General features: G+C 41.7%; 1 protein-coding gene across 1 annotated transcript in view; it reads left to right on the top strand.

Annotated features, from left to right (window-relative positions):
* Positions 1 to 19,278, top strand: part of LOC131286539 (calcium uptake protein 2, mitochondrial) — a 46,145-nt gene extending 26,867 nt beyond the window's left edge. The window contains exons 2-11 of the mRNA XM_058315501.1: positions 12,400 to 12,538; positions 12,900 to 13,010; positions 14,257 to 14,304; positions 14,373 to 14,455; positions 15,108 to 15,170; positions 16,101 to 16,256; positions 17,894 to 17,971; positions 18,051 to 18,287; positions 18,521 to 18,689; positions 18,763 to 19,278. Coding sequence (XP_058171484.1) covers positions 12,400 to 12,538; positions 12,900 to 13,010; positions 14,257 to 14,304; positions 14,373 to 14,455; positions 15,108 to 15,170; positions 16,101 to 16,256; positions 17,894 to 17,971; positions 18,051 to 18,287; positions 18,521 to 18,689; positions 18,763 to 19,109 — 1,431 coding nt within the window. The 3' untranslated portion in view covers positions 19,110 to 19,278. The remainder of the gene's footprint in view (positions 1 to 12,399; positions 12,539 to 12,899; positions 13,011 to 14,256; positions 14,305 to 14,372; positions 14,456 to 15,107; positions 15,171 to 16,100; positions 16,257 to 17,893; positions 17,972 to 18,050; positions 18,288 to 18,520; positions 18,690 to 18,762) is intronic.
* The last annotated feature ends 5,640 nt before the right edge of the window (positions 19,279 to 24,918 follow it).

The raw sequence follows: 24,918 nt of genomic DNA, 5'->3' as shown, positions 1-24,918 counted from the left end.
GAGGGTGTGCGCGCCTACAATGCGACATAAATTACTGAAACGTGTGCAGCCAGGCCGACGCGGGAAGCAGGTTATGTTTTCTGGGTCCACAATGTGTGTCACTGGAAGTGCCCAAGGGAAACTCGATCGAGACCTATAGACCTATCTTCGAGTGGAACGACTCGAAAAGTGCCAGATGATCGATTTACGACCTGGTCGGGCGGTCGAACCTGGCTGCGGGTGACGGAGAGAAGGAAGGTCAAATTTCCCACAACCGAATTTGCGTAATCCCTCCAGACCGGCCACTTGATGAAGCTTAACGGAAGTAGCTCATTTGTTTGCGGCGATCGGCTTCGGTTCCAGCCCACCGTGATCCCATTTCTGACCTTTCTGAAGGGATGCAGAGAAAAAGGGCACCTTAAAAAGCACTAAACTCGAGTATTTCTCTGCTGGAAGGGATATTGCCTGGCATGACACTTGACATACGAGCAAAGGAAGGCCACACAAGCGAAGTATCAGACCATTTGAACCCCGGACCAAAAAAATGTTAAGTTTACGTCATGGGAATCGCAAGTGACCATCCTGCCCGGTACACAGCAATACATCTTACCATCCCCGATGGTGGTTGATACGGAATTGATAGATTTATGCGATGAATGTGATGATAGATCGGCAGCCACCGAAGATTTATTCGTGTAGTTCAGGACCAAAGTGACGGCATGAAGCGAAACTAAACACACTCGCACCTTCCGAAACAAAACGACACAGTTGGTCACAGAATTAAGCAATAAATTCTGAAAAGTAGTCCTGATCTTTTTTTTTCCTTTCCTTCTACCGTTTCTAATCCTTCAGAAGGACTCCCGCGACGTCAAACATGTCCTTAAGGAATGGAATCCAGTAGAAATGATCGTGAGTGTTATCGAGATCGGGACTGTCACCCTGGTTGCCCTATTTGATGCCGGAAGTTTGCTTTTGATAAACATTCGAGATACGGAAAGCTACTACTTGAATGTCATCGTGTGATTAATCGCGTTTCATTCAGTGTAAAATTAATAGCAACGGTCACAATTTGACATTTAACGGGCCTGATTAGATCAGATCTCCACAAAAAAAAGGTTTTAAAAAAGCCAATTTTCGGTCAGAACATCTGGTCAGAAGAAATGATGAAACGCTCTACCACGCCTTGGTGCATTAATTTCTTGCCAGAACCACACACTCCGGACAGGATGAACCTTTGCTCCGACCATGTTCGAAGATCCGCGAAATTGCCTCCAGGGCTCGGCACAATCTACGTTGGTTCTGGAAAGCCACGCGTACCCTCGGTGGAAAGGGTTTTCCTGTTTCCCAGCGAATGTTCACGTTAATAGGATTAAAATACATTGTGTTTAACCAAAAAAAAAGGGGTTAGCGAAGCTCATCGCGTTTGGTGCGGAAACGGCTAATAAAGCATACTATTGTCTTAAATTCTTCTTTTTAAAACGTTGGCTTAGAAAAAGGTCTGATTATCCGACAGCCAGCGTCCGGAAGACCCCGGGAGAAATGGATAAAAAAATACTACAGGCGTTGATGATCATCCGCCGCTAACAGTTTGTTTCACTCCAGGAAAGCGGTTTATCCTAAAGGCAGTGGTCTCATTTCGATGTCATAACTCATAACGCTCCAAAGACACCTTTGGCCAGAGGTGTGAGAAATTGTTTACGATGCAAGTAGTACCGGAGCATCCCGTAGAGGCCTTTACCACGCCACGGCGATCGCCACCCGGTTGTGCTCAATTCTTCACGCCATTCTTTGCCCGAGCGGTTCGAAAAACACCTGGAGAAAAAAAGGGTTGGACTAATTAAGCTCGGCAAAGTAATTGAGTTGTCAAAATATTTCCTTCTTGTACGATGAAAGAAGCAACCCGGCAGTACGCGCTTGAAAGAGTGAATAACCGAACCGCTCTTGCCGAGTTCATACCATCCCCAATCGTGGAAACATACCACATGCCATTCCGGGACAGTACCAGATTCCATGTTGTAACGCACAAAAGATTCGCGCACGCAAGAACATCAAAAACATCATCATCAAAATGCGCGGAAAATAAAGTGGCCACCGCAAGCGGCAACCTGGCACTACTACAGCGCCTTCCTTATGCATTATGCAGGAAATGATGTGTTCATACACGGTTGGAAAAATTCAAAAATTTGAGAAATAAGCCAGAGGACAGAGGAAATTGTAAAATATCGATGCTTCGCCGGGAGAGGATTTCATCTTCTGCAGCAGAAGTAGCTTCCCGAAACCCGAACGATTGATCGACCGCAAAAGACGTACAGAAAAAAAAACAAGACCAAACCGTATCGTGGTAGCGATCGTGAAATGTGTGTGCGCTCGCGAAAGCGCCTTATTTTAGCCACATACAAGCGAGCAAAAATAAACTCTTTTTGATTAATTTCACTCATTATTTGACTCACAACACTGTACCCGATCCTGCTTGCCCGGGTCCCGAGCGGCCACACTGACAAGTTGATGTATGAGCTCATAACGAATGTTAATTTCCTCCGTTTCCTCGACGGCCCGCCGAGCATGATCGCATATTTCCCATCCGCCATCAGTTCCTTCCTGCAGGATCGATGGAATCGCTCACGGGCATCGCAAAACACCTCCAAAAGAGGTGTCAGAAGACGATGATGATGATGATGATTCGTCGCCAGTGCAAAACTGATTCGAGAAATAAAGAAAGAGATACGGTTCGTATTTGTTGCAGTGCGAACAGAGATGTCTTACAGCTTCAATACAAGACTTCTGTAGTCGGGTAAAATATAATGGTTAATGCCAATAGTAGTACTGAACCGAAACCCACAGTTCCATAGCTCTCCAAAACAGGACAGTTGGACATCACGAAGCGTGTAGTGTTTTAATTTTACTTTCTACCACCTCTCTCCGGATATTTAACATCCATAAACCTTATTCTGTAGTGTGTTTAACCATCACTTCGGACTTTCTCGTCATGGATCACGTTCAGATTCTGTGCACACTAATCAATCATCATCCGATGTTGAATTGAAAGTGAACCCAGAAACGATTTCAGAAACGAAAATTACACGCAAGTGCGAGAACTCGCATCTCTAGAACATGACGAACAGCATGGATTGCCCTGGAATGGCCGTAGAAAATCTTTTTATTTCTCAACAAGTTTGTTTTAGTTGTGTTGTTTAGCGACTCTTTTAGTTTAATCTGTCACACGTCGTGCTTGCAAATCGGTGCTTTAAGAATAGAAAACTCTTTGAAGTGTATTCGAAACTTATGCCACTTTCGCTTCGAGAAACTTGAAAGGGACAACATCGGTAATGGACCTTTCGAACTCTTAAGCGCTTTGCTTGCATAAGCAATTCAATCCAATACTTTTCTTGCTCAAAAGGCAGGTCCTTTTGGATCCAACGAGTAGCAGCTTTTAATAATTTCGTACTTCTAGATTTTTTCCCCGTATAAGAGATTCCTAATTTTCCAGCCCTTATTCTTAAACATATTCGCGAAAAAGATAAATCTTAATCAAACCATGCACTCCTGTTAATCTCATTATCGAGAGCATAAAGATATGCATTTGGTGACTTATTTTAAATCCCATTAGAATGAAATTATCGGCCCCCAATCCATAACTCTTGGTACCTTTCACTGTCGTTTCGGAAAGAAAACGAACGGTCCGAAACTGGTTGATGATCGCAAAAAATAATAATCGTAATTTATGGCTTTTCGGGTCAATTTTCGATTTCGTTCTGACTGGTTTAATTTTCTTCTTGCCTTTCTACTTCCCGGGTAGCAACACCCATCCGAGATTTTCGCGTTTGTGGTTCTGGCAAGGACCACCTTACATTCACGATCGTTTTAATATTTTTTTGTGCTTGTGTGAAAAGATCGAAAGCGAAATTTTTTTACGAAGACGAACCGAATTCCGATCACATTCGGGAAGATATTATTGGTTGATCATAAAACTTACACCCGTGATCTTTAAAAAGAACAGGCCGTTATAAGTATCATATACATTTTGCTTGAAATTCCTATGGAGAACTATTTTGACAGAAACATAACGAAAATATAAACAAACGCCTTCGAGCGTCTAATTAGAGAAGGCTCCGGCAAAAGAAAACCCCCCGGTGGGTCAGTTTACGACGCTCGAAATGTTTACGAGTTCCATTTCCCAGAGGCGCACAGTATGCACTTGGATTGGTTTCGATCGTAAAAATGTTATATCGCGCTGCAATGGTCAGCTTTTGCGGGCCTAGATTCGAAACAATCTTGCGTGGTGGGACTGCGAACCATCCAATACAACGCTAGTCTATGTTGAACCATATGGGTTTTTTTCCGCCATTGACATTGAATCACTTCGAGCCTGGGCTGGACTTGAACTTGGACTTGAAGCCGTCTCAAGTTCGTGGAAGCTGCACATGGTGAACGATCGTCCGGTTTGCTATCTTCATCCTCATATTTCTTTCCCTTAAAAAATGTCTCGACTTAACACAAGCCGTTTGTCTGTGCCGGTCACGCAAAGGATGTCTTCATCCATTTCCACCATTTTCGCACATAAATTTCGTGCAATTTCCTTCCGAATCGCGAACGAGTTTTTGCTTGCGTGTGACATCGCTCCAAGAGCCTATTCAGAGGTTAGTCAAACGAACTTTCCCTAATGGAAAAACGTCATTATTCATTATGATACTGTCTGAAAGTGAAGTCATTGTCTGTGATGGAGCCAACGTTTTCTGCACCAAAAATTGGCATGACGAAATATGATTTAACGAATCTTCATCTGTTGTGGTTATTGGTGACGCCCTTAGCAATTGGTGATATGTTTAGTGCCGTGCCAAAAGAAGCATTTGTCTAATAGCAAATAGTTGTTTTTGTGAGTTTTTACACCAGCGGGTTCGTTTTAGAAAAATTTGCACAATTTATTTGCTTATCCATTCCAGTTGTCATCGGCGTTTTTTATTCCTTCGCAAACACTTTTGATTGATGGCTTGTTAAGCAAATTAGTTCCCATGTTCTACAAGCTTGTATAGACAATCATAACGAAGACAAGAAGGCTAGACGCGAAACAGCATGTGCAAATTTTGGCAAATTGAATAGATCTTCGTTGAGAACGAAGAAAAAAAATACACACCACGCCGGATACATAGTCCATCCAAATAGTCTATGCTGGGATTAACGGAGTGTTTATTGCGTGCACATTGTCTGTGTCGCGAATTTTGGCATGAGAACGGGGCGAAATTTCAGGGGCACTGGAAGCACATGGCGTGGCCGTGAATTTTTATCTACGCGAGAAACATACTTCGTGATGCTCTTGAAGTGTAAAAAGCAAACAAATATCATATTTTCATCGGTAAAATTTGAGAAATCAAAACATTGAGAAATTGTTCACCTCCCACGAAGGTACGCCTAATTTAACAAAATAAACTCGCTTTTCATTTTTTTAATCAACTTTCGATGCTATCGAAAACGGCTAGAACATTCCGGAAAAAGTAGGAAAAAATAAAGACAAAAACAGTTCCACACGATTTCAAAAATGAAGGATGCACAAATTAAAGCTAAGCCTTCGTTGCCATCTTAATGGACCTTATATCTGAATCCTTCCATTCGGTTCCGGTGACTTTTTATGGGACAAAATGATAGATCACACACGCGTTGTGAGACAGAGGTTATTTTTGCTGGTTCCCAAACTCCGTCCTCAGGGAATGCTCGGCACAAACGATCACCACCGGTATGCATGACCACACTCGTCCCAAAACGATATCATTAATGCTACCCAAATGAGGCGTTCAGTGAGAAATGGCACCGAAGGATTCTCCGGATGCGTGAATTCCAACGGAACGGTCCGTTTGCGTCGGGATTAGCTGTTTTTGAATGATGGATCGCTGGGCGGTATCGTCTAAATAAAACAAAGACTTGCAGGACCTCGCCACGCTGTTAAAGATCGCTGCGGCATCGGGATACCACCCGTGTGCAGCTACCTGCAAGTGGGACCGGATCGATTCCAGGATCGGTTTTGGGACGACATTCGACAGCGACAAGACGGCGCTTATTGAGCCATAAATCAGCGAATCGCGAGCACGAGGGAACGGGCAAGATTGAGAGGCGATCGTAGCAGCGATCCTCGACAATGTTAAACCGGCACCAGAACCCGGCCATAAGTAATCGAGAGCCAAAAGCGCACTTATCACGCGCTAAGTACCTTCTTGCCGGGAAGGCAGTGGAAATTCAATACACCACCGCGTACCCAAGTGCCATTAACACACGGTCCATTACCTCTCAAAGAACCGATCGAAGGTCACGAAAAATGAATAAAAATCCTATTTCTGATCCTCTGCCTACTCGATTTCGAACGTTCTCCGGGACGGGGTTCGGTATATCGATCGTGAAATCCATCCTAGCAGCTCCAGTGGTATCTTATCTCCAGTAGCAGAACCACCACCCTTATTTGGAAACGCGAAGTGTGTCCATTAATTATGAGCCCATTTTTCCCCTTCCTTTACAACTATACCGCACGCCGTTTGCGCGGGGTCCAAAAACAAATATCCTTAAGAACCTTGTCAAAGCACGCAAGCCGAATGTGATGCCATTAAGGTGATATTTATGACGTGGCCGCGTCTGCGCACCGATACAATGCTACCTCGAAACCCGGCCAAAGCATGAACAGTCAAACAGGAAACTGATCGATTTTCAGCAGAACTAATGTGCCTCGGTCGATTAAAGGCAAACGTTCACGAATGCATAATACACAACACCGTTCGCTTAACGAGCCGTTTCGGATGGCACACCGGTTCAATCCTTAACGGCTGTTGGTGATCTCTCCACAAAGCTGGCGGGAAAAGTGGTCATCCTTACAGGAAACCTTTTCTCGGCAGGAGTTTCCGTCCCCGTCCCGTTTCCTAAAGGGCGCTTCGATCGGGTCGATCTGATGATTCCTTTGCATGATGTGCCGCGCTATCAAATGTCATTAAACGCGACCACTGTTGGTGATAAACCGTGCTAATGAATGTAGCTAATTGTATGCCTCGAACATAAGGACACGATCAAAGATGGGATGATTAAAATAATTAAGAAAAACAATGACAGGAAACTCCCATGATGTTAACGCAACAGACGACCACTTTGCAACTGGTTTATGTGATTTTGTTAATGTTTTATTTGTCCGTTATCGTCTACCACATTATTTATAATACTTTTGTTCCGCTAATTAAGGTTAGTAACAATATGTAAACGATTTTGAAATGTTTACTTTCATTAGCGAAAAGCATATTTCTCTCATTATAAGTTTGAAACATAGTAACGGCTATAGTTTCCGTTTTAACAGCGATGCAAATCATGTGCGTGGGTAGATCAAGTTTTTTTTATTTACAAAAATCTAAAAAAAGGTTATTACTTTTTCTCCACCCGATTTTCGTTATGCTTTTCTGGTATATTAATTTCCGGTTTTAATCGGTGTGAAATGATCACAAAGGATGTTTGAGCAATTTTCGTCTTGATAAATAAGTTTCCAGAGGAAGCGAGATCAATATCTCTTCGCACATTATCAGCCAATATTTATGTATCCATTAAATTCCGCTGGAATTTAATTTACGGATTAATTAAAACACACACACACACCGTTAAAAAACCAATCAATTCGGTTCCATTCTTATAGTTCCTTGCCGATTCGATATAAATTAATCTGTCATTTGGCGAGGCGACAAAACTAAACCATTAGGCAACTAATCAGACACATCCGTTCGCGTTCGTGTGGCGATCTAGCTCGTCGCGGAACGTGAAACCAGATGAGTTTATTTTATGCTTCCACTTAGGGCACCTTTTTTTCATTTGATAAATGTAACGGTGGGCGATGTGGAATGTTTGGAAGCATATCGTTTTCGACTGTTCATCCTTTTTGATTTGTCGTTACAGGTTGCAACCAGCGGGAGGTCCTTTGGCGAATTGAAACATCAACGCGCTTTGGTAGTGGCGTGTTTTATTTTTCGCCATTAGAGGGATGCCTAATAAATTTACAGTGGCTCGTAAACTTATTGGATTAATTATTGTCATCAGGTTTTATAGCTTTAGTGGGAACAGTGGAAGAACATAAGGCGAGCACTCTTATCTATCACATTATTTACTCTATTCAAAAAGGTGATTAATTTATTATGATTTTACTAGCAGCTAAAACCCCTTGGCATCTACAGTTGTGTACAGCTTTGAGCGACACTTCCTTGTTCTTCATATACATTATACCTACACTTGCCCAAGGACAAAATCTATAAAATAACCGCCTAAAGGTCACACAGTTAGAACACAACCCAGAACGTCGGCCTGGCTTGGAATCGATGTTTAAAGTATGATTTACGACATTCGGAGCAACTTTTCCTCGCCAGTCACACGCACACGCACACATACTTGGCGTCGATCGTTTTACCAATCGACTCATCCACAAAAGGTCTGCGATCAGCTGGCCGACTGTGGTACGAAAAAAGTGAAAATTAAACATGCCATTCGCAAAACGACGATGAACATGAACACTCACTTTTATTTCCTAGCTTTATTATAAACACCTAGCCGTAGCGCAAAGTGTTCACAGTACGATCCGAGCAGGCTGGAAATCATAAATGAATCAAAACGATCCCCATGTTGCGAGCGCCATAGACGCTGCCATAAACAGATGTATCGGTCAAGATTGCACTTTTGCGTGTCCTGTCGAGCGTTATATGCGTATGGTCTCGGCAGACCATTCCCGCAGTTCAGGTTTACATCTTCATTCAAGGTTTTCCGTTTACTAAACATTGCAACGAGCCCGCTACATGGTCGCGGCCTGTGCTGGAGTTTATTCCAGGCACTGCAACAGTCCGCCGCTGTTAGCATCAGAACTTCTTACCATCGCTCGGGGCGGCGAACACCAAGAACTTACTTTCCCTCTCTCCAGACCATGGGATTTGTTTCTCTTTAATTTAATAACCATTTATCGATCATTAATTATTTTTACGCTCAGCCGTACGAGGTGTTTGTCTGCAAGCAATAAGGCCATGTTCTCGTTGCACGCGATCCAGATTGCAGTTTGTTTTGGATACGTTAAATGGATTATTTATTGACATTATTACATTTTCAATGAGGGAAAGTAAGTGTAACGTAAACCGTAGAATTGTACGCGATCCATCCGTGAAAGGAGACGTACTGTGGCTAACATTTCTTTTTCAAGGATCTTCACAATGAAAACACATTTATTTATGACCAGGACATAAAAATTCCTCGCTGTTTTAATACCCATACGGTAATTAAACAAACGAGGTGAGATATAAGCAGAAAAGCACTACAAAATTGAAATGCATTGCTCTTAACTACAAACCTAACAAGACGATGATTCACTGGTTGAAGATCTATCACCAAAAAAAAGCAGTGCTGCATCAAATCAAAGCCTAATTGCATTATCTGATAGCTGCCCACATCGGCAGCCGACGAAAATTTGTTCATAGTTGTTCAAATATATCATGTTGGAGGAAAAAACTTAATTTGTCTCCAAGGAAGATGAATCGTGCGGTTGTCTCGTTAAGAAATGAAACTAAAACGATGGCTGTCCCATGTCGGTGATGTGTGGAGAGGAGATTCATTGAGTCATTTCGCAGTTCCACTAGAGTGTTAACAGATCGTCTTTTTCGGGCGGAACATATCTATTTCCCTCCCACTGTCACCTATTGGAATGGCTTTATACAACCGAGCAAGCAAGAATCTTTTTGGCGAAATGGACGCAGACACATAAATTTCACTATGTTAATAAGCTAGCTCCCAAAACAAAAATGACCGTGAAATTTACTCGTTTCTTGGGCATTTTTTATGCACTCAATGGATGATATGGAAGGCAAGTCGGTCATGTTTGCTCTGTTTTATTTTTACTGCGTTTCGTACATCCTCCAAAATACCACAAGTTTCCTTCTAAGGCGTAGGTTCCAATTTACATAAAATTCTAGCGCTTGCGGTCATTGGACTCCTCAAGAAGTTCTGCATACTCGGTGTTAAATATAGCATGCTATATCTTATATATGTCTAAATTGCACTTGCTTTATTGCAAGGCTCTATTTGATTGTAATCATGCTAAAGTAGCTCTTTTTCCTAGGCAACAGAAGAGAAGCTTTATTTCCTTCATTTCCCTCGTATATCTACACAACCATTGTTACGCGAAGGCGTTTAACACAAATGGAACATGCAATAAACATATCGCGCTGATTAAATCTACATCGAATCGAACAACAACAGATTATTGTACGCCCGGCAACGACGAACCATCAGAACTGGCAGACGACTTCCATGAAAATCCCAAGACCTTCGCATGGAACTTTGCACTCGCCACGCCACCAAACCCACCGGATGTCGTCTCTATGGATAATTTCTCAGTTTCGGACGTCCTGACAATCACTGATTACATGTTCTGATTGGGAACGAATCTGGCTACACTTTTTACTGAATCCCTTCGTGCGTGCGTAGGTGTTGACAAGAATGCGCCAGTTTATAACAATTGCTTCGGGGGGAATAGTGCCACCCTAGCGCAGAGCCATTTCGATTTGGATAAATCGACAATAGGTTTTGTGATCTATCCTTCTGCCACGCTATAATGTAAAAGTTTTTCACGCAATACTCACTCTACAGTGGCGGTAAAGGTATACCACTATTGGAACTTCCATCATTTGATGCAGTTCATTAACAAACTAATCAAATCAACGCATTGTCATTGGATGCAACACAAGATGGGCGACCGAGAATGCGAAAACATCCATCACGGGTTTGCTTGGCGCCTACAGACTCATTAAGGATGTGTTACTAATATTTCAATATTTCTTGCGTTGACAATGCGTAGGACAGAAGACAGACGACATTACCGGATACTAATTGAACGGAATATGTTTTTATTCAACCGTGTTTAGTTTAAAGAGAATAAGAAAAAGAAAGACTCGTTTGATCATTATTTTTTTCTCAAGAAAGTGCTAAATGCTCTTAGTCTTACTTTCCAAAAATAAGAATATTGAATCCCATGACCGAAGCAGGACGCCTTCCTCCCTAGGCGTTCACGTGACGATGTTCGATTCACATTCTCGCGCATAGTTAAGCCATGAACGGTGGTAAAAACAAGTCCCGCGTAGAGCGTTGAAAATACCGGGGAAATAAAACTACCCACAAACCTCGTGACCGTGGTTGGTCCGGCTAGTGGCGACGAGCATGTATGTACTAAATATGTGCAGAAATGCACGTAAGCCAGCCGCCAATCGCACTCGGATTGCGCTACAGTACATCACTCCAACCGTGCCGCGACGACCGGAATTGCATCGATTGGGAAGTCATCGTCTGTGGTTGTCTCTCTCGTTCCTTTAGGGTTCACCCTATGATTCAAATAGTTGGCACCGAGAGATTGCACCCCGCCTCGATCATATGACCGAGGTGGGTTATGATGTAGCCGCATCATATGACGATAGTGCCGCAGTGCAATGCCATAAACATAAACGAGATGAGTCAAGAGGTTCTCGCGGTAACGTCCGGCAACACCGGAACGGACGGCAGGCGGAAGGATCAGCGGTGTCAAGGGCATAGTGGACGGCACTTTATGGTGCGTGGTATTGCGAAATACGCGGAACGCTTAGTGGCCGCAGTCACGTAGGACACTGATCGCTACCGAAAGGCATTCTACGGGCGAAAATGATACTTTATAGGAGTACCGAGTTTAATATGAGAGGAAATATACATTATAAGACTTACAACGATCAATATTAATAGCATTAGAGCATTAGAACTTCAAACGATCGTCAGTTCAAAAACAATGTTTAAAAATATCTAACCTAAAATGGATCAAGCTGTCCTTGCAGCTTCTTTTCCATGGAATCTAGGTCTTCTAACAAATCATGGCGCCACACCAAAATAGTACACAACTGGCACAATTATACATTGTTTCATTTAAGAAGTTGACGCCATTTTGATTTATGTAACACGTTTGTTACGAATCAAAAGAATGTTCCTTACATCCTCTTTCCCCCTTTGGGTCCAATGATCGGAAACTTATTTGGTCATCTTCGGTGCACCATTGAGTTGGCTTTCTGTTCCCAATTCGAACGCGCCGGACGTCTTCCGTGGAGATTTATTGTCAGCCTTGGTGCAACTGATGCGACTCGCAACAAGGCACCTCGCGGTGGTGGAACACATGCGCCAAACCGCTGGGGCCTTCCAACCCGTCTATGTGTTTGCTCCCTCAACTAGGATCGAATAGAAACGGGGAAAGGACAGCGCCCCTCGTCCCGGTACACCCCTTTGCCGGTACGGGGTGATAATTTGTTCGTGGTGCAATAAAAATTAAACAAACTAATTTCTAGATACCCTTCCCCCTAGATTGACCACAGCGCAGCGACCTGAGTAATACGCTTGATTTCTCTTTCGTTTCCCTTTTCGCAGGATGAAATCGCGGACAAGGCCATTAAGCTGACGGCGCGCGAGCGGCGCTTCATCAAGTTCGCCTCGGTCGAGTTCGATGGGCAGATCTACATGACGCCGCAAGACTTTCTGGAGTCGGTCGTCGAGCAGGAGCCAAGGCGTACGTATCACCGGAACCTGGTTATCCCATTTACCGGGCCGCTTTTCTTATATCCTTGTTTTGTTATTGGTTTTGTTCCCGCGCACACCGAAAGGCCGAAAAAATCGACGCTCCCGGTTAATATAACAGTAGATTAGACAAGCCTCCAGGGGTCCTTGAAAAAAAGTTCCCTTCGTCGGCAAACCACCAAACGGCTGCATTTCGGTTTGCGTGGGTTATTTGCCTATCGGTATGCAGTGAAATCTGTCCTACATGAAGTCCTTTTAATTATGCCCCGCGCTTCCCTCTCGTGAACCATATTTACCCGGGAGTTTTTCGCACCCCTCTAACACATTTACTTTGTCTCTTTTGCCTATTGCAGCCCGCCTCAAGAGGAAGTCATTAACGCATGCCGAGGTGCAGCAGCTGAAAGATTACACGCCACCGCTGAAGCACGGCTCGTCGCAGCTTTTTCGCAGCCTCCGCGACAAAGGTAAGAATGGCCAGAGATACCCAACGCTGCACCGGCGTCGGTAAAGTGTTTGCCTCGGCATCCCACGGGAGTCCGGCATCGAACAGGGTATCGTAACCCTTTAAGATAGCGCTCGTTCGTTAGAAGCACCTCATGAAGGCATCGGTTTTAAGCGAGATGGTTTTGCTGTATTCCTATTATCTTCAGTAATATTTTTCTGTGGGAAATTTTTAAAAAATATAGACTCTTTTTATATGATGTTATATAAACTAAATAATGTTCCTACAAACATTTTATCAGAGGCGCATATTGTGTACTAAAATCATTTTGTAGAAGATTTATGTTAAACAGAACAATAAATTGATGCTAACCAAATAATGCCAAAACCCACGGAAAAATAATGTTACCACACAAGACGGTCTGCGCCAAGCGGGAAATCGAAATCGGAACAGCAATAATAAGTTCTTTAACCTTTCGCCAGCTAATAGCAAGTGAATCTGACAAGTCGATCCACGGGAATCTTCCATTCACGGGAGCCGACCTGTCAGCAGGCCGCGTTTTTTTATCATTCCGCGTAAAATGACCACGATCCTCGTGCGATCCTCAACGCCAACGGGAAGCGCTGGTCCGGGACAACGGATTACCATACTAATCAGAACACGCAGACAGGATGATACGTGCGACGATCGGGGAACTATCGGTGGCACCTTAGAAGTGCGTCCCATTAAAGGCCTGCCGAAGGGAGGGACCTCCCGTTTCATCCGTTATGTGTCTGTGCCCGTACACACGAGGTCCCTCCAACCCTACGCAGAGATCTCGAGTCGCCTGCTGTAGTCTAATTTAGTTTTACAGAAGGCATCTTCGCTTAGTGCCCAATTTTGTAAATATGCTATCGTGAACAAACCAAACACACCGCCTCGAGACGCCTTCGGTTGAGATCCGGATGGTTTGTTCTTGTTTGTTTGTTGGAACTACTAGTAGCTTAACTTGACAGAATTCGTTCGGCAAGCCATGTTCAACAATCGGATTAGCCATTGGTCATTAGGAAAGAACTCACGAGGATTAGCCTCTTTCGGTTTTATGTCCTTTGAAGCTGTCCGTATATTTTTAAAATAATGCAGATGCTTTCTATTTCTGAAAATCATTCTTGTTCACGTAGAACAAACATGAAAAACAATTAATTTTACTCATTTTTCACCTTAAATGTGCATCCCATGTATGTATTTTATCTCTAATTTATTGGTTTTTGGTTTTACTTTATTTTAAGGAATTATCTCTTACACCGAGTATCTTTTCCTGCTCTCCGTCCTAACAAGTGAGTTTCAAAGTTACCGTTTCCATATGACAATACATATTTAACAACATTCTAATTCCATTTCAAAGAACCTCACTCCGGCTTTCGCATCGCGTTCAACATGTTCGACACGGACGGCAATCAACGGGTGGACAAGGATGAGTTTCTTGTGGTAAGTGTGGCGCTTCTTTCCCCCCAAAAAAATATATCTCTTTGCAGAACGGTCTAGGAAAGGTTTTAGTAACTTTTTTCTGTCCAAAAAGCACGAAAACCAGTGTTTAAATGGTGGTAACTATCAAATGTATTCAACTTTCGCGTGAATATTCAAAACATTCCAAATACGTTGCGGGACCCCAGCTCCATCTAGCGTAAAGTTGTCAAACTGCCGTCGAACCCGATGTCGCTCCTAGATGTCGCTAGTAATGGCTCAACGTTTGCTAGCAGCCATAATTTTGTACCGGGATGTTTTTATAGCTATTCTGTTTTAAATTATTATTTGTATTTTACATTCAGTTAATTCATTCCTTTTCTTCACTTTTCCAACATGATTTCATTGGTACCTCTGATTTGCCCGTGTCCGTTGTGTCCGTTTTTTCTATCCCCGTTTTTTTTTTGGTAATGAAAAATAAACACACAACCGATCAACAAAACTGCACAACAAAACACCACGCACCCACCACCAAATTTTCGCACGTTGCCTTACTGCCGTTGCCGAAAACCCGAAACCACTTCCGTATGTGTCTGCGCTGCGCCAACCACACGCCGTATCCCCCACCGTACAACCGCCGCTCTGTCCGGTGCGAAACGGCGACAATGGCGTACAGATTCGTCAGCTGCTCGGAGGATCGCTGAAGGATCGTGATCTCGACGAGGCCACGCGGAAAGCTGTGAGAATTCTATGTTTTACTAAGTGCATACTGTGCTGCCATCACATTTTATCCTATATTCCTTTCTCTTTTCCTAACCAAATCCTACATCCTGTCGCTGTCAGTAGATAGAACCTGTTTTGTTTGTTATATTTTGCCATCGGAATATTAGCTGCTTTTTTCTGTTCCTTCCGATTAGAAAAATCGAATCAAATTATAGTTGCTTTGAGTGTTTCTTTTCGTTTTTGCTCTATGTCCTTTACGCCCTTATGAAAAGATATTTTAAAATTATTTTATGTAGTTTTCTACATTCTTAAAAAAAATGTTGGTAGTCAAAACAAAGTAAAGTAAAGCATCATATGCTACTTTCAATCTCTCTCTCTCTTTGCAAGGCAATAACTAAGATAAGATACTACATGCAAACCAATTACTCGATGAAGACTCCTCAACATAACACTCTCAATACCCGTTCTTTGTAAATAATCATTTTCAACTGTGTTAACTAAACCAGGTGTGAGTGTGCCCTGTGAGCAACAATTATTTTAATGCAAATTGATGGCAATTTTAATTCAATTTTTTTTTATTCGTTTCTTCCAAAACCTTTTCTATTTTTTCCTCTCTCTCTTTCTCTATTTGCTCGTTGTTATCGTGCGGCACAACATGGTGATGATGGGTTCGTCATTTGTGTGTTAAAATATTTTTTTCAACCGAAAAACAAACCATCTCTCCTAAACCGCACAACTCAAACTGACGTTCCACACTTCGGCACTCGCAAAATCAATTGCACAAACAAAATGCATGCGTAAACTGCATCGTCAAAATCTGTCGTAAAAACAACGCATCCCAACACCCCCCCTCCGGCACGGCGTTCGCGGTTCCCAAAATTATGCTCCCATGCAATCCCTAATCCAATGACCGTTCGGCAAAAATCGGGCGCAAAACACGCCATAGCTGCTGCATCTCGTATCGACCAGTGCGCAAGCGAAATTTTTACTCACAAATTATCGCGACCAAAAACCGAAACCATCGGTCGGCGAAAAGTCCGCGCCGGCAAAGGAAGACGACGGCGCCACGGTTCCGCCGGTTAAGAGTAGAACGACGCGATTAGTAAGTTTTTCTTCGCCACCTTGGATTGGTTTCTTTTTTGTTTTCGTTTGATATAAACTGTATTCTTTGATTTTTGATTTCTTATAACTGTACATTTAATTTCAAATACTTTTGGTTTGCTCATTTGATGGTCATATCCTTTCTTACTTTCACTGACCTGGTGTGATTTTTTTTTCCTAATCTTACGTTTAATTTCATAGAATAGACTATTGTTTTCCGTTGTTTGCACTCTCCCGGCTAGAAGTTTTCTGTAAGAAAATGAACTTTATATTACCCATTAAGCCCCATACACGTCCAACTGTGCGTACTAAGTCCGCAGAATGTGTAAAACCCTCTTTTTGTGTGGTGTGTGAATTAAAAACCCAACTTTCCAACTTGTCCGATTTAAAGTATGTACATACGATTATAATCTCGACGCCTAATGTAGTGGATTTAATGTTTACTTGTAAATGATCAGTTATTCAATTATTTTACCATTTGATAAGCCCATCCTTAAACAAAATAATGCGATCGATGGTTTCAGATAATTAGAGCCCTATTTTTGCTGCTGTTTTAAATATTTAGCATGTACATACATCGTTTTTGTAAATATGATTCCCATGCTCTTTCCGAGACATACATTCGGACAGTGTTAAAAGTTAATTAAGTTTAATATGTTGCAAGTGACATAAGCATAAGTTGCAACTGCATGTGAATGTATCTGAATGCACGTACCAAAGCCAGCTCGAGTGTGTGCTAAATGCTGTAATATATTCGTCAATGCTCGGTATTGGAGGCCTGGTTTGTGGAAGCTGACTGCATTATCCACCTTGTAGTGTCCTTTGGTTATCCTCTCATTCAAAAACAATCTCACATTGATCAATCGTATTATTAAAATTATTAATATATCCCTATTAAGAGTTCTTTTCATCATTATTATTTAAACGATTCAGAGATTCAGTTTGTTTTTTTTTTTTAATGTTTTAAGGCATTATTTTTATCTTACTCCGACTTCCTGGAGCGAAACATCCTATTCAGAATGCAACATCTGAAGCCAAAGCAATTCTCCGTGCCCCCGTTCCGTCCGATCAAGTATCTTGTCCGTAAATGTTGTCTCGTCCTCCGTCGTCCGTTCCGTTGGTGGTTCGTCGTTGCTATCCGTCCCGGAGATGTGCAAAAATGTGCTTGCAGGAAATAGAAATCTAAAACCCATTGGCCAATCCCAAATGGTGTGTGTCCCGTTCGTGCGCCGTAGTTCGATGTAACCTAAATGCTCTGTTTATTCAATAGACGAGAATAAGGGACCGCAAGTTCGTGGGAGGGAAAACTAGTGCTGTACAAAACATTTCCATCGGTAATGGTCGTTCCCCAATGGGGGAAATGGGGGGTGGGATCGTGAGGCGGGGCGGGAAAAAGTATGTCCATCTGTACCTGTAACCCGTGCGTGCACGTACCCCATGTCATGACATTCAAGTAATCATTTAGGCGCTCACGATGTGTATAGTGTTTGGAACTAAAAACGTCAACCAAAAACCAAAAAACAACCTGACCACGCGTCGTGTGGTCCCCTCTCTGCAGGGCTGAACGGAAACTAATTTACTTTTTTTTAACTTTCGCCATCCATTTCATTCACTCTTGCTTTCCCGGCGGGTGAGTAGATGGAGAAAATTTTCAGCTTCGCCTGGAAGGGAAAGCGCGGCATCGAACCGAAGGAAGGCGAAGAGCCAGGAGAGCACGTACGTTCCTTATATCGGTGGTCCACCTTTTGGAAAGGTTTCTTTAATGTTTCCTCCTGCCGGATCTTCTGCCTTCCAGGATGACTACGTCGACGATGAGCAGGGCCTGCAGAGGAAGCACAAGGTCGACACGTCGCTGCAGATTCACTTCTTTGGCAAGAAGGGCGACAAGGACCTGCAGTACGATGGGTTCTACAACTTCATGAAGAACCTCCAGACTGAGGTGCTGGAGCTGGAGTTTTGTGAGTTCTCCAAGGGCCACGAGCGCATCTCGGAGGTGGACTTTGCGAAGATTCTCCTTCGCTACACCTATCTGGTAAGTGGCGTGTTGGCATTTAACCGATTTTGTTCAACAATTCAATGTATTTTTTGATCAACGCTATATTTTTGACTGAGCCGGGTTATGAATTTCTTGTTCACATAATTCTTTTGTAACCATTTCCTAATTATGTAAATATTTAAAAATATGTGAATTCACCATCTCGTGAACACGTTAAAGAATCAATCCTTTTCCAACGCTGATCGACCTTTTCTTCCCGCTTAATCAAGGATACCGACGAATACGACAACTATCTCGACCGTCTGCTGGACAGAGAGGCCAAGGAGAAGGGTGTATCGTTCGACGAGTTCCGCCAGTTCTGCCAGTTTCTGAACAATCTCGATGACTTTTCGATCGCGATGCGAATGTACACGCTCGCCGATCAACCGATATCGAAGGGTAAGGGAACTGGACCGTGTGTCCCGAATGAGCCGGAAACCAACGACAACGTCCCTCTCTTTTTTTTCCGTAGATGAGTTTTCGCGTGCGGTCAAAATCTGCACCGGTTCCGAGCTAAACTCGCACCTGATCGACACCGTGTTCGCCATCTTCGACGAGGACGGCGATGGGCTGCTGTCGTACAAGGAGTTCATCGCCATCATGAAGGACCGGGTGCACCGGGGTTTCAAAGTAAGTCACTACGAGCACGTCGTCGAGGACTATCTGGACGATATCGAGAAGGGCACGGTGTACGCGGACAACTTCCGGCAGCTGCTCAAGATGCGGTCGCGGGCCTGCCGGCGGTTGCGCCGCTACCTGCTCTACTTCTACTATCATCCAGACCACGGGCCCGATGAGGGCACCCGGCACTATCGCTAGGCAAAAACCGCTTTTTGTGCGCTGTTTGTACGTTAAACTGTAGGCTTAAGCTTATTACTTAGGACATTTAAATCCAACATAATCCACGCGACGTACCGGGGGTGAGTTTTAAATGTACATTCTGTAGTTGTTCGTATGTTGACAAACGTAACGATACCGTAACGCTCATACTTTGTATCCTATCCTTCCACCTACCAAATTCTCCAATCGCATAAAAAAATTGTGCCTTTTAATGTTTTATTAGATCGCTTTCTAGAGATTAGAGCCCAACTTATTTAGGGTTAAATAATTATTTTTTACACATTTTTTCCCCGCAAATAAATCTTCGTCTAAATTTTTGTCTGTTCGAAATCGGTATGTGTCTTTTCTTTCTTTTCGCAAATCCAAATTTCGCCTATCGACCACAATCGAGTTCTGTTGTATATGATTTATTTTCATCCTGTTTTATGTTTCATCCGTTCAGACAACTAACCCGTGTGGAGTGTGTACATAAATGGTCTGTGTGTGTTAATCTTAAACGCCAAAAGCTAAAAAATAGACCCCTGTACATAAATTGGAAGAAAAAGAATCGTGTGCAAATGGATCTTCAAATCCCACCAAATTCGACGAGAATTGGAATCTACGTACAACTTTTCATTTTCGTCATATGTCTGCTTATTTTCGAATTAAGTTTTGTCGATGTGTTCGTTTTGGGTCGACATTTCTTGACGGTGGACGACGTAAGTAGAATCAACCACTAATTCCGGTAGGTATCTTAACATGTGTAATCGATGTACAGGTGAATTTTCAAAAATATTTTCTTTAATTTGTCGGTGGTTTGTATAAGAAAACCACACCGTAAGGAGTAGAAGTGGTATTGATTTTTTAATCAAAATGAAAAACAATCCTATCCCCAATAATAGGAGCAAATAATTAACAGATTTTTTCCATTTCCTTTTCTCTTTGTAGTCGAACGTCAAATCGGAAGGATGGGAAGCGTTCAAACATTGCTTAAAGCAAGAGATGAAGCAAAACGTCTAAAAGACCCCATCGCAAAGCAGCGTATCTAACCTTCTCTTCCTCTCTCTCTCTCTTGTCTTGTTAAAAACCTTTCCATTGCAATCGATATTGTACGGTTTTTCCAACAAAAAATGGCACACTTGTTTTTAACAAACAACTCAGAAATAGCATTTGAAAAAGGGCAAGGCATTGTGCCATAATGGGAACACAACTATCCGATCTCTTCCAAGTTTGTTGGAATTGGTTATTTGTTGAGTTCTATAGAAAGCATGGCAAAGAAAACTAAACTGAACCGTTCTAACATGGAAACGCTTACTAAAATTGTTACTTACGAAATTGTTTGTGGTTGAAATTGTACCGTCATCTGTTACTTGTTAGACTTCTTAGCTTTTAAAAACTTTCAAAAAGTATGATTATAAATGAGCGTGGTTGTGTGTGTGTCAGATTGTATTTAAAGAAATTATTTGCTTTAAAAGCTCAAATTTGTTGTCGCACGGCCAATAGAGAAGTAGGCCGCGTGCTCTTTGCAGTGTGTTATATTAGTGAAATTCAAACTCACAGTTACTTGGTCTCTCCCAATTGAAAGCATTTTTACTTACCTACCGTTACTTACTTGCCCGCTATGATTTAGTTTATTTTAACAATAAAATAAATAGCATAAGGTGCGTAAGAAATCTTTATACTCAAGTAGACCAATGTTCGCAAGTTTTAAATTTAATAATTTATATCATCGAAGGATATAAACAATATCCCCTGCGAAGGATACCGAAAGGACATGCAGTTTCATACCATTGGTAGGACCATTCGGCATCGTCTTACACCGCCAATGTGAGTGGTTGCCTTTTGCACAATTCTAATAACTACTTAAATAATAATACCAACACCAGCTACACAAACAAACAACTAACCTCTTTGTTGCTATGAACATTGCCCCGCCCACGAGCAAGTATTTTACGGAAAAATATACCAAAATATGAACACGAAACGCGCCGAGTAGTTTAATATTTTAGCGATCCGAAAAGTGTGTGATATATCTTTAGGAATTTTTGAAGCAAACAAATTTTAAGAAAAGCACAAATGTATTATAAGTTAATGTTTTTTGTTTCTTTCGATCCCCTAACCCTCGCTGTACCTCATTCATTCTTTTTCTTATCGTTGACATTATGATAAAGTGTACTGGGTACTACATTTATATATATACGTTAAATAAATTAGTAAACTTTAAAAATATCTCTTCTGCAAGTTCTGTCTGGTATTTATATCCTGCCTGATTGCGTTATTTAGTTTGTTTTGCTCTTATTGTAGTTTCTGTTCGTATCTCCATTTATTTGTTATGTTTTCGTATTCCTTTTGCCACACGCTGTAGTATTTCGTTCATTACTTTACCGAGAAACAGTTGCCTTCATTGCCAAATCGCTGCCAACCCCGGAGTGCAGGGCTGCGTAATACTTGTGTAATAAGGTTTGATTCATATTTGCGCCATCATCCGATGTCTTTCATCAACAGGGCTCTTTAGTGGAAAAACATCCTTTTTACTCGAGATGTTTTGATATCGTTGCAATGGTGTTACCATGGTGTTTCTTTCCCCCCTTCCGCACCTTTCCAAAGCGTTTTCGAAGACAAAACGAAAATCGCAAATGTTAAATAACACCGCCCCAGGATCTTCGTGTACAGTCTTGATGCACGTTGACAGTTCCGTTTTCTTATACCGCGACCACGTGCTTGATTCGAATGTGTTACGGTTACGTTATCCTAGCAAACTGCGCTTCTCTCTAAAAATCTCAATTCACTCGAATGATTGTAAAGTATATGATCGCAGTAGACGCCTATCAAAATATATTATTATTGTATATGGTTTTCGTCATCCTTTCGCCGATTGTTAGTTTTTTTTCTCGTCATCTTTACTTTTCGTTATCCGATTGTTCGCGAAAAAAATCCTATAATCCAATAAATACAGTACGCATAAATACAGGACACCCGCCAGTCGTGCAGGCCCTGTTTGTAGCTTATCCACTATGTTTAGCTTATAGTTGCTCGCGAAGACGCTATGAAAGCATTGCCGATTGATTGATGCATTTTTCCGTTACCCATTCGTATGAAGTCTTTTGAAAAGTTATTAATTCGTTTTCTTTTTTTTTAATATTGTATTTGTGCTTACAACAACAAGCAGCCCGTTAAGACAGCAAAATGAAACGAAATCACTTGAAAGGAACCTTTTTCTTTAAAAGCTATGCTTGTGTAGTACATACCCTCGCTCCCAGTTCAACACCTAAGACATAAAACAAAGTCCTAAACCTATAAGTCGACTGACGAGTGTGGGAAACGTAAAACATTCTTGCAAATTAATAGTACACGCATAAATGTATATTCACGCCCTCATATTGCACGCATGTTGGTTTATGTATACGCTGATGTATGGCGGTCTCGGGGCTCGGAATCACATTCGAAATTCATAGTTTTTTTTTTTTTTAATTTTGTCTCGTTTGATCAGTTCTTCCTTCGACAGTCCATGAACGTGTGTCTCTCGGTGGAAGCTATGCTCTTATACAATCCTCCGTGAACTACCTTAAACGCACTTACGCTCTAGTTCTTTAGTATTCATCTTTAGTTTCGTTACATAATGTTATATCTTACTTTCTCGAATTTTTTTTTTGTTTTGTTTTTGTTTTAATGTGTTATGCTGTTTAAAAATCACCCCCTTTACGGTGTGTGTTTGTGTTTCGTGTTAAAGTATACTTGCATCTGCGGGTATACACTTACGGGCTAAGGTATCTGCTGCTGACTAGAGACTATTGCATCAACATTCAACACGGAAATATCAATACCCTTTTCCAGGACCATCTTCCATCGGCGGTACCACCGCCGCCCGCCATCCGCTTCCGCTTCGGCTTCCGGTGCATTTCCACAACGGTCCATCTATTGGCCATCAACAGTTGCTAGCGATTAGCATTAGTAAAATATAAATTTTGTTGTTTTAGGAAGGTTTGCAGTTAGAAGGTTTGATAGATTCACCATCAAACGGAAATCGTATTGCGTATTCTGGGTGAAATTTGCTTGTTCTTTTATTCCTTTGTACTTTAGATTCATATTTACGACGTGTTTTGTTTGCCATTAGTTTGTATTTTGTTTTTATATATAGATGTATATATATTTCTTTTTCAACGGGCTGTGGAATAAGTTTGTAGCTTCAAAAAGGTAGGTAGCATTCGCTTTCGTACATACTTTGGTACTATTTATTGGTAACACCTTCGGGTAGGAGTTTTCAGGTGCAGTGTTCCAGCGGACTCCCCCTCTTCCTTTCCTTTGCTTTACTGTGCGGCAGGCAGGTCATCATACTTTACTTCTTGTTCGGTTGCAAAATGCAGCATCCATTTTCCAGTTTTAATCATTTCAATGCTCTCCACTGATGCTAAGTAATTAAATTCAGACTGAATAATTTTAAGTCGGTATGCATTTGCATACGCACACGCATCTATTTACCTTCTTCTAAATTTTCGTGTAGTGGCAAATCGTATCGTCCAATATCGAATACAAAATATATTTATATTTATATATACCTTTGTGTTTTAATATATATAATATATAATATGTATGCCTTTCCTTTAAAGAGAATATATTCTTTTTCTTTTTCCTTCAATTATCTTCTGTTGCGAGTGTACCATCTGTTCAAAAATAAACAAAATACTTTTCTCTCCGCTCTTGCTAGTCTTGTCTGTTTGCATCATAACTTCGATTATCATCTTATTTGTGTGTAATCATTCCCTGATAGTGTTTGCTTTGTCCGGTTGTCGTTCAATACCAATAATGTTTTGTTTGTTCTTCTGTTTCCTGCATTCCTTTTCTAAGCGGTTATGCCAATTTATGAAATGTTTCTAGGAAGAAATGGCGTCCCTCAAACATAAACGGTTCACACGAGCCCTGTTACATATACTATCTTATTCGGTTTCTTCAAGCATGTACATCCATTGAGGATTTAAAATTATTGCTGCTTTGCTTAGGCTCGGGACCGTGCCCCGCGCGTTGGCGAAGCGGTTCCCGTTCAGAATTTTAAGTTACTCATCGAATCCGAAAGCAATGCGATTTTGTTTGCACCTTCCGCTTCAAACCTTTTTGCACCTCGCTTTTTACGTAGCTTGTATTTTATAAGATCATACACCGATGGAAGGAGAGATTCGTGAAATTGGTTTTCGTTTGATGGACCGTTTCGTCTACGTTTTTATTAACTCTTGTGATGGTTAATTTAAATAAAATAAATAAAGATAAATTTGTTGGAATGATTTTTCGAAACAAGTCGATGGTAAAGTACCCAGGAAAAGTGTGGTCGTAATAAATTAATTGGAATGAAGAATGGGTTTCGTTACACGTCTCCGACCTACCTTCGATTGTGCTTTTCAAAATAATACCTTCCATGATCCATGATCTCAAAGGTAGAACATTGAAACAACAGTAGATTGTCTTGACTTTTGGTAAGGTTTAATAGGTTGTTGTTAATTTCCCGCCTTGGTTTCAGGAAGGCACGTACTAGTGCTGAAAATATTTGTGAAAGATTTGTTTAAGCCGCACATAATGCCATAACTGGTGTTTAATTGTATCGAGCCGTTTAGAATACCGACTAAACTTGTCAGATTCATAAGGTTGACTACCAAAACCGTCAAATCTCAAGAAGTATGGACAGCCAAGCAATCTGCTTTAGTTGTTTCTCTCGCAAATTCTACTCCTTCGCCCAGCAAAAACACGTGCCAACGTAATACCAGAAACAGGGCTAATCAAACAACACACTCACACCTTACCAGAAGTCCTTGTACGACCC

This window comes from Anopheles ziemanni, chromosome 3 (assembly GCF_943734765.1).
Source record: "Anopheles ziemanni chromosome 3, idAnoZiCoDA_A2_x.2, whole genome shotgun sequence".
Classification (NCBI taxonomy): Eukaryota; Metazoa; Arthropoda; class Insecta; order Diptera; family Culicidae; genus Anopheles; species Anopheles ziemanni.
Note: the sequence above shows the minus strand (reverse complement) of the source record. Positions and strands in the feature narration are given on the sequence as shown.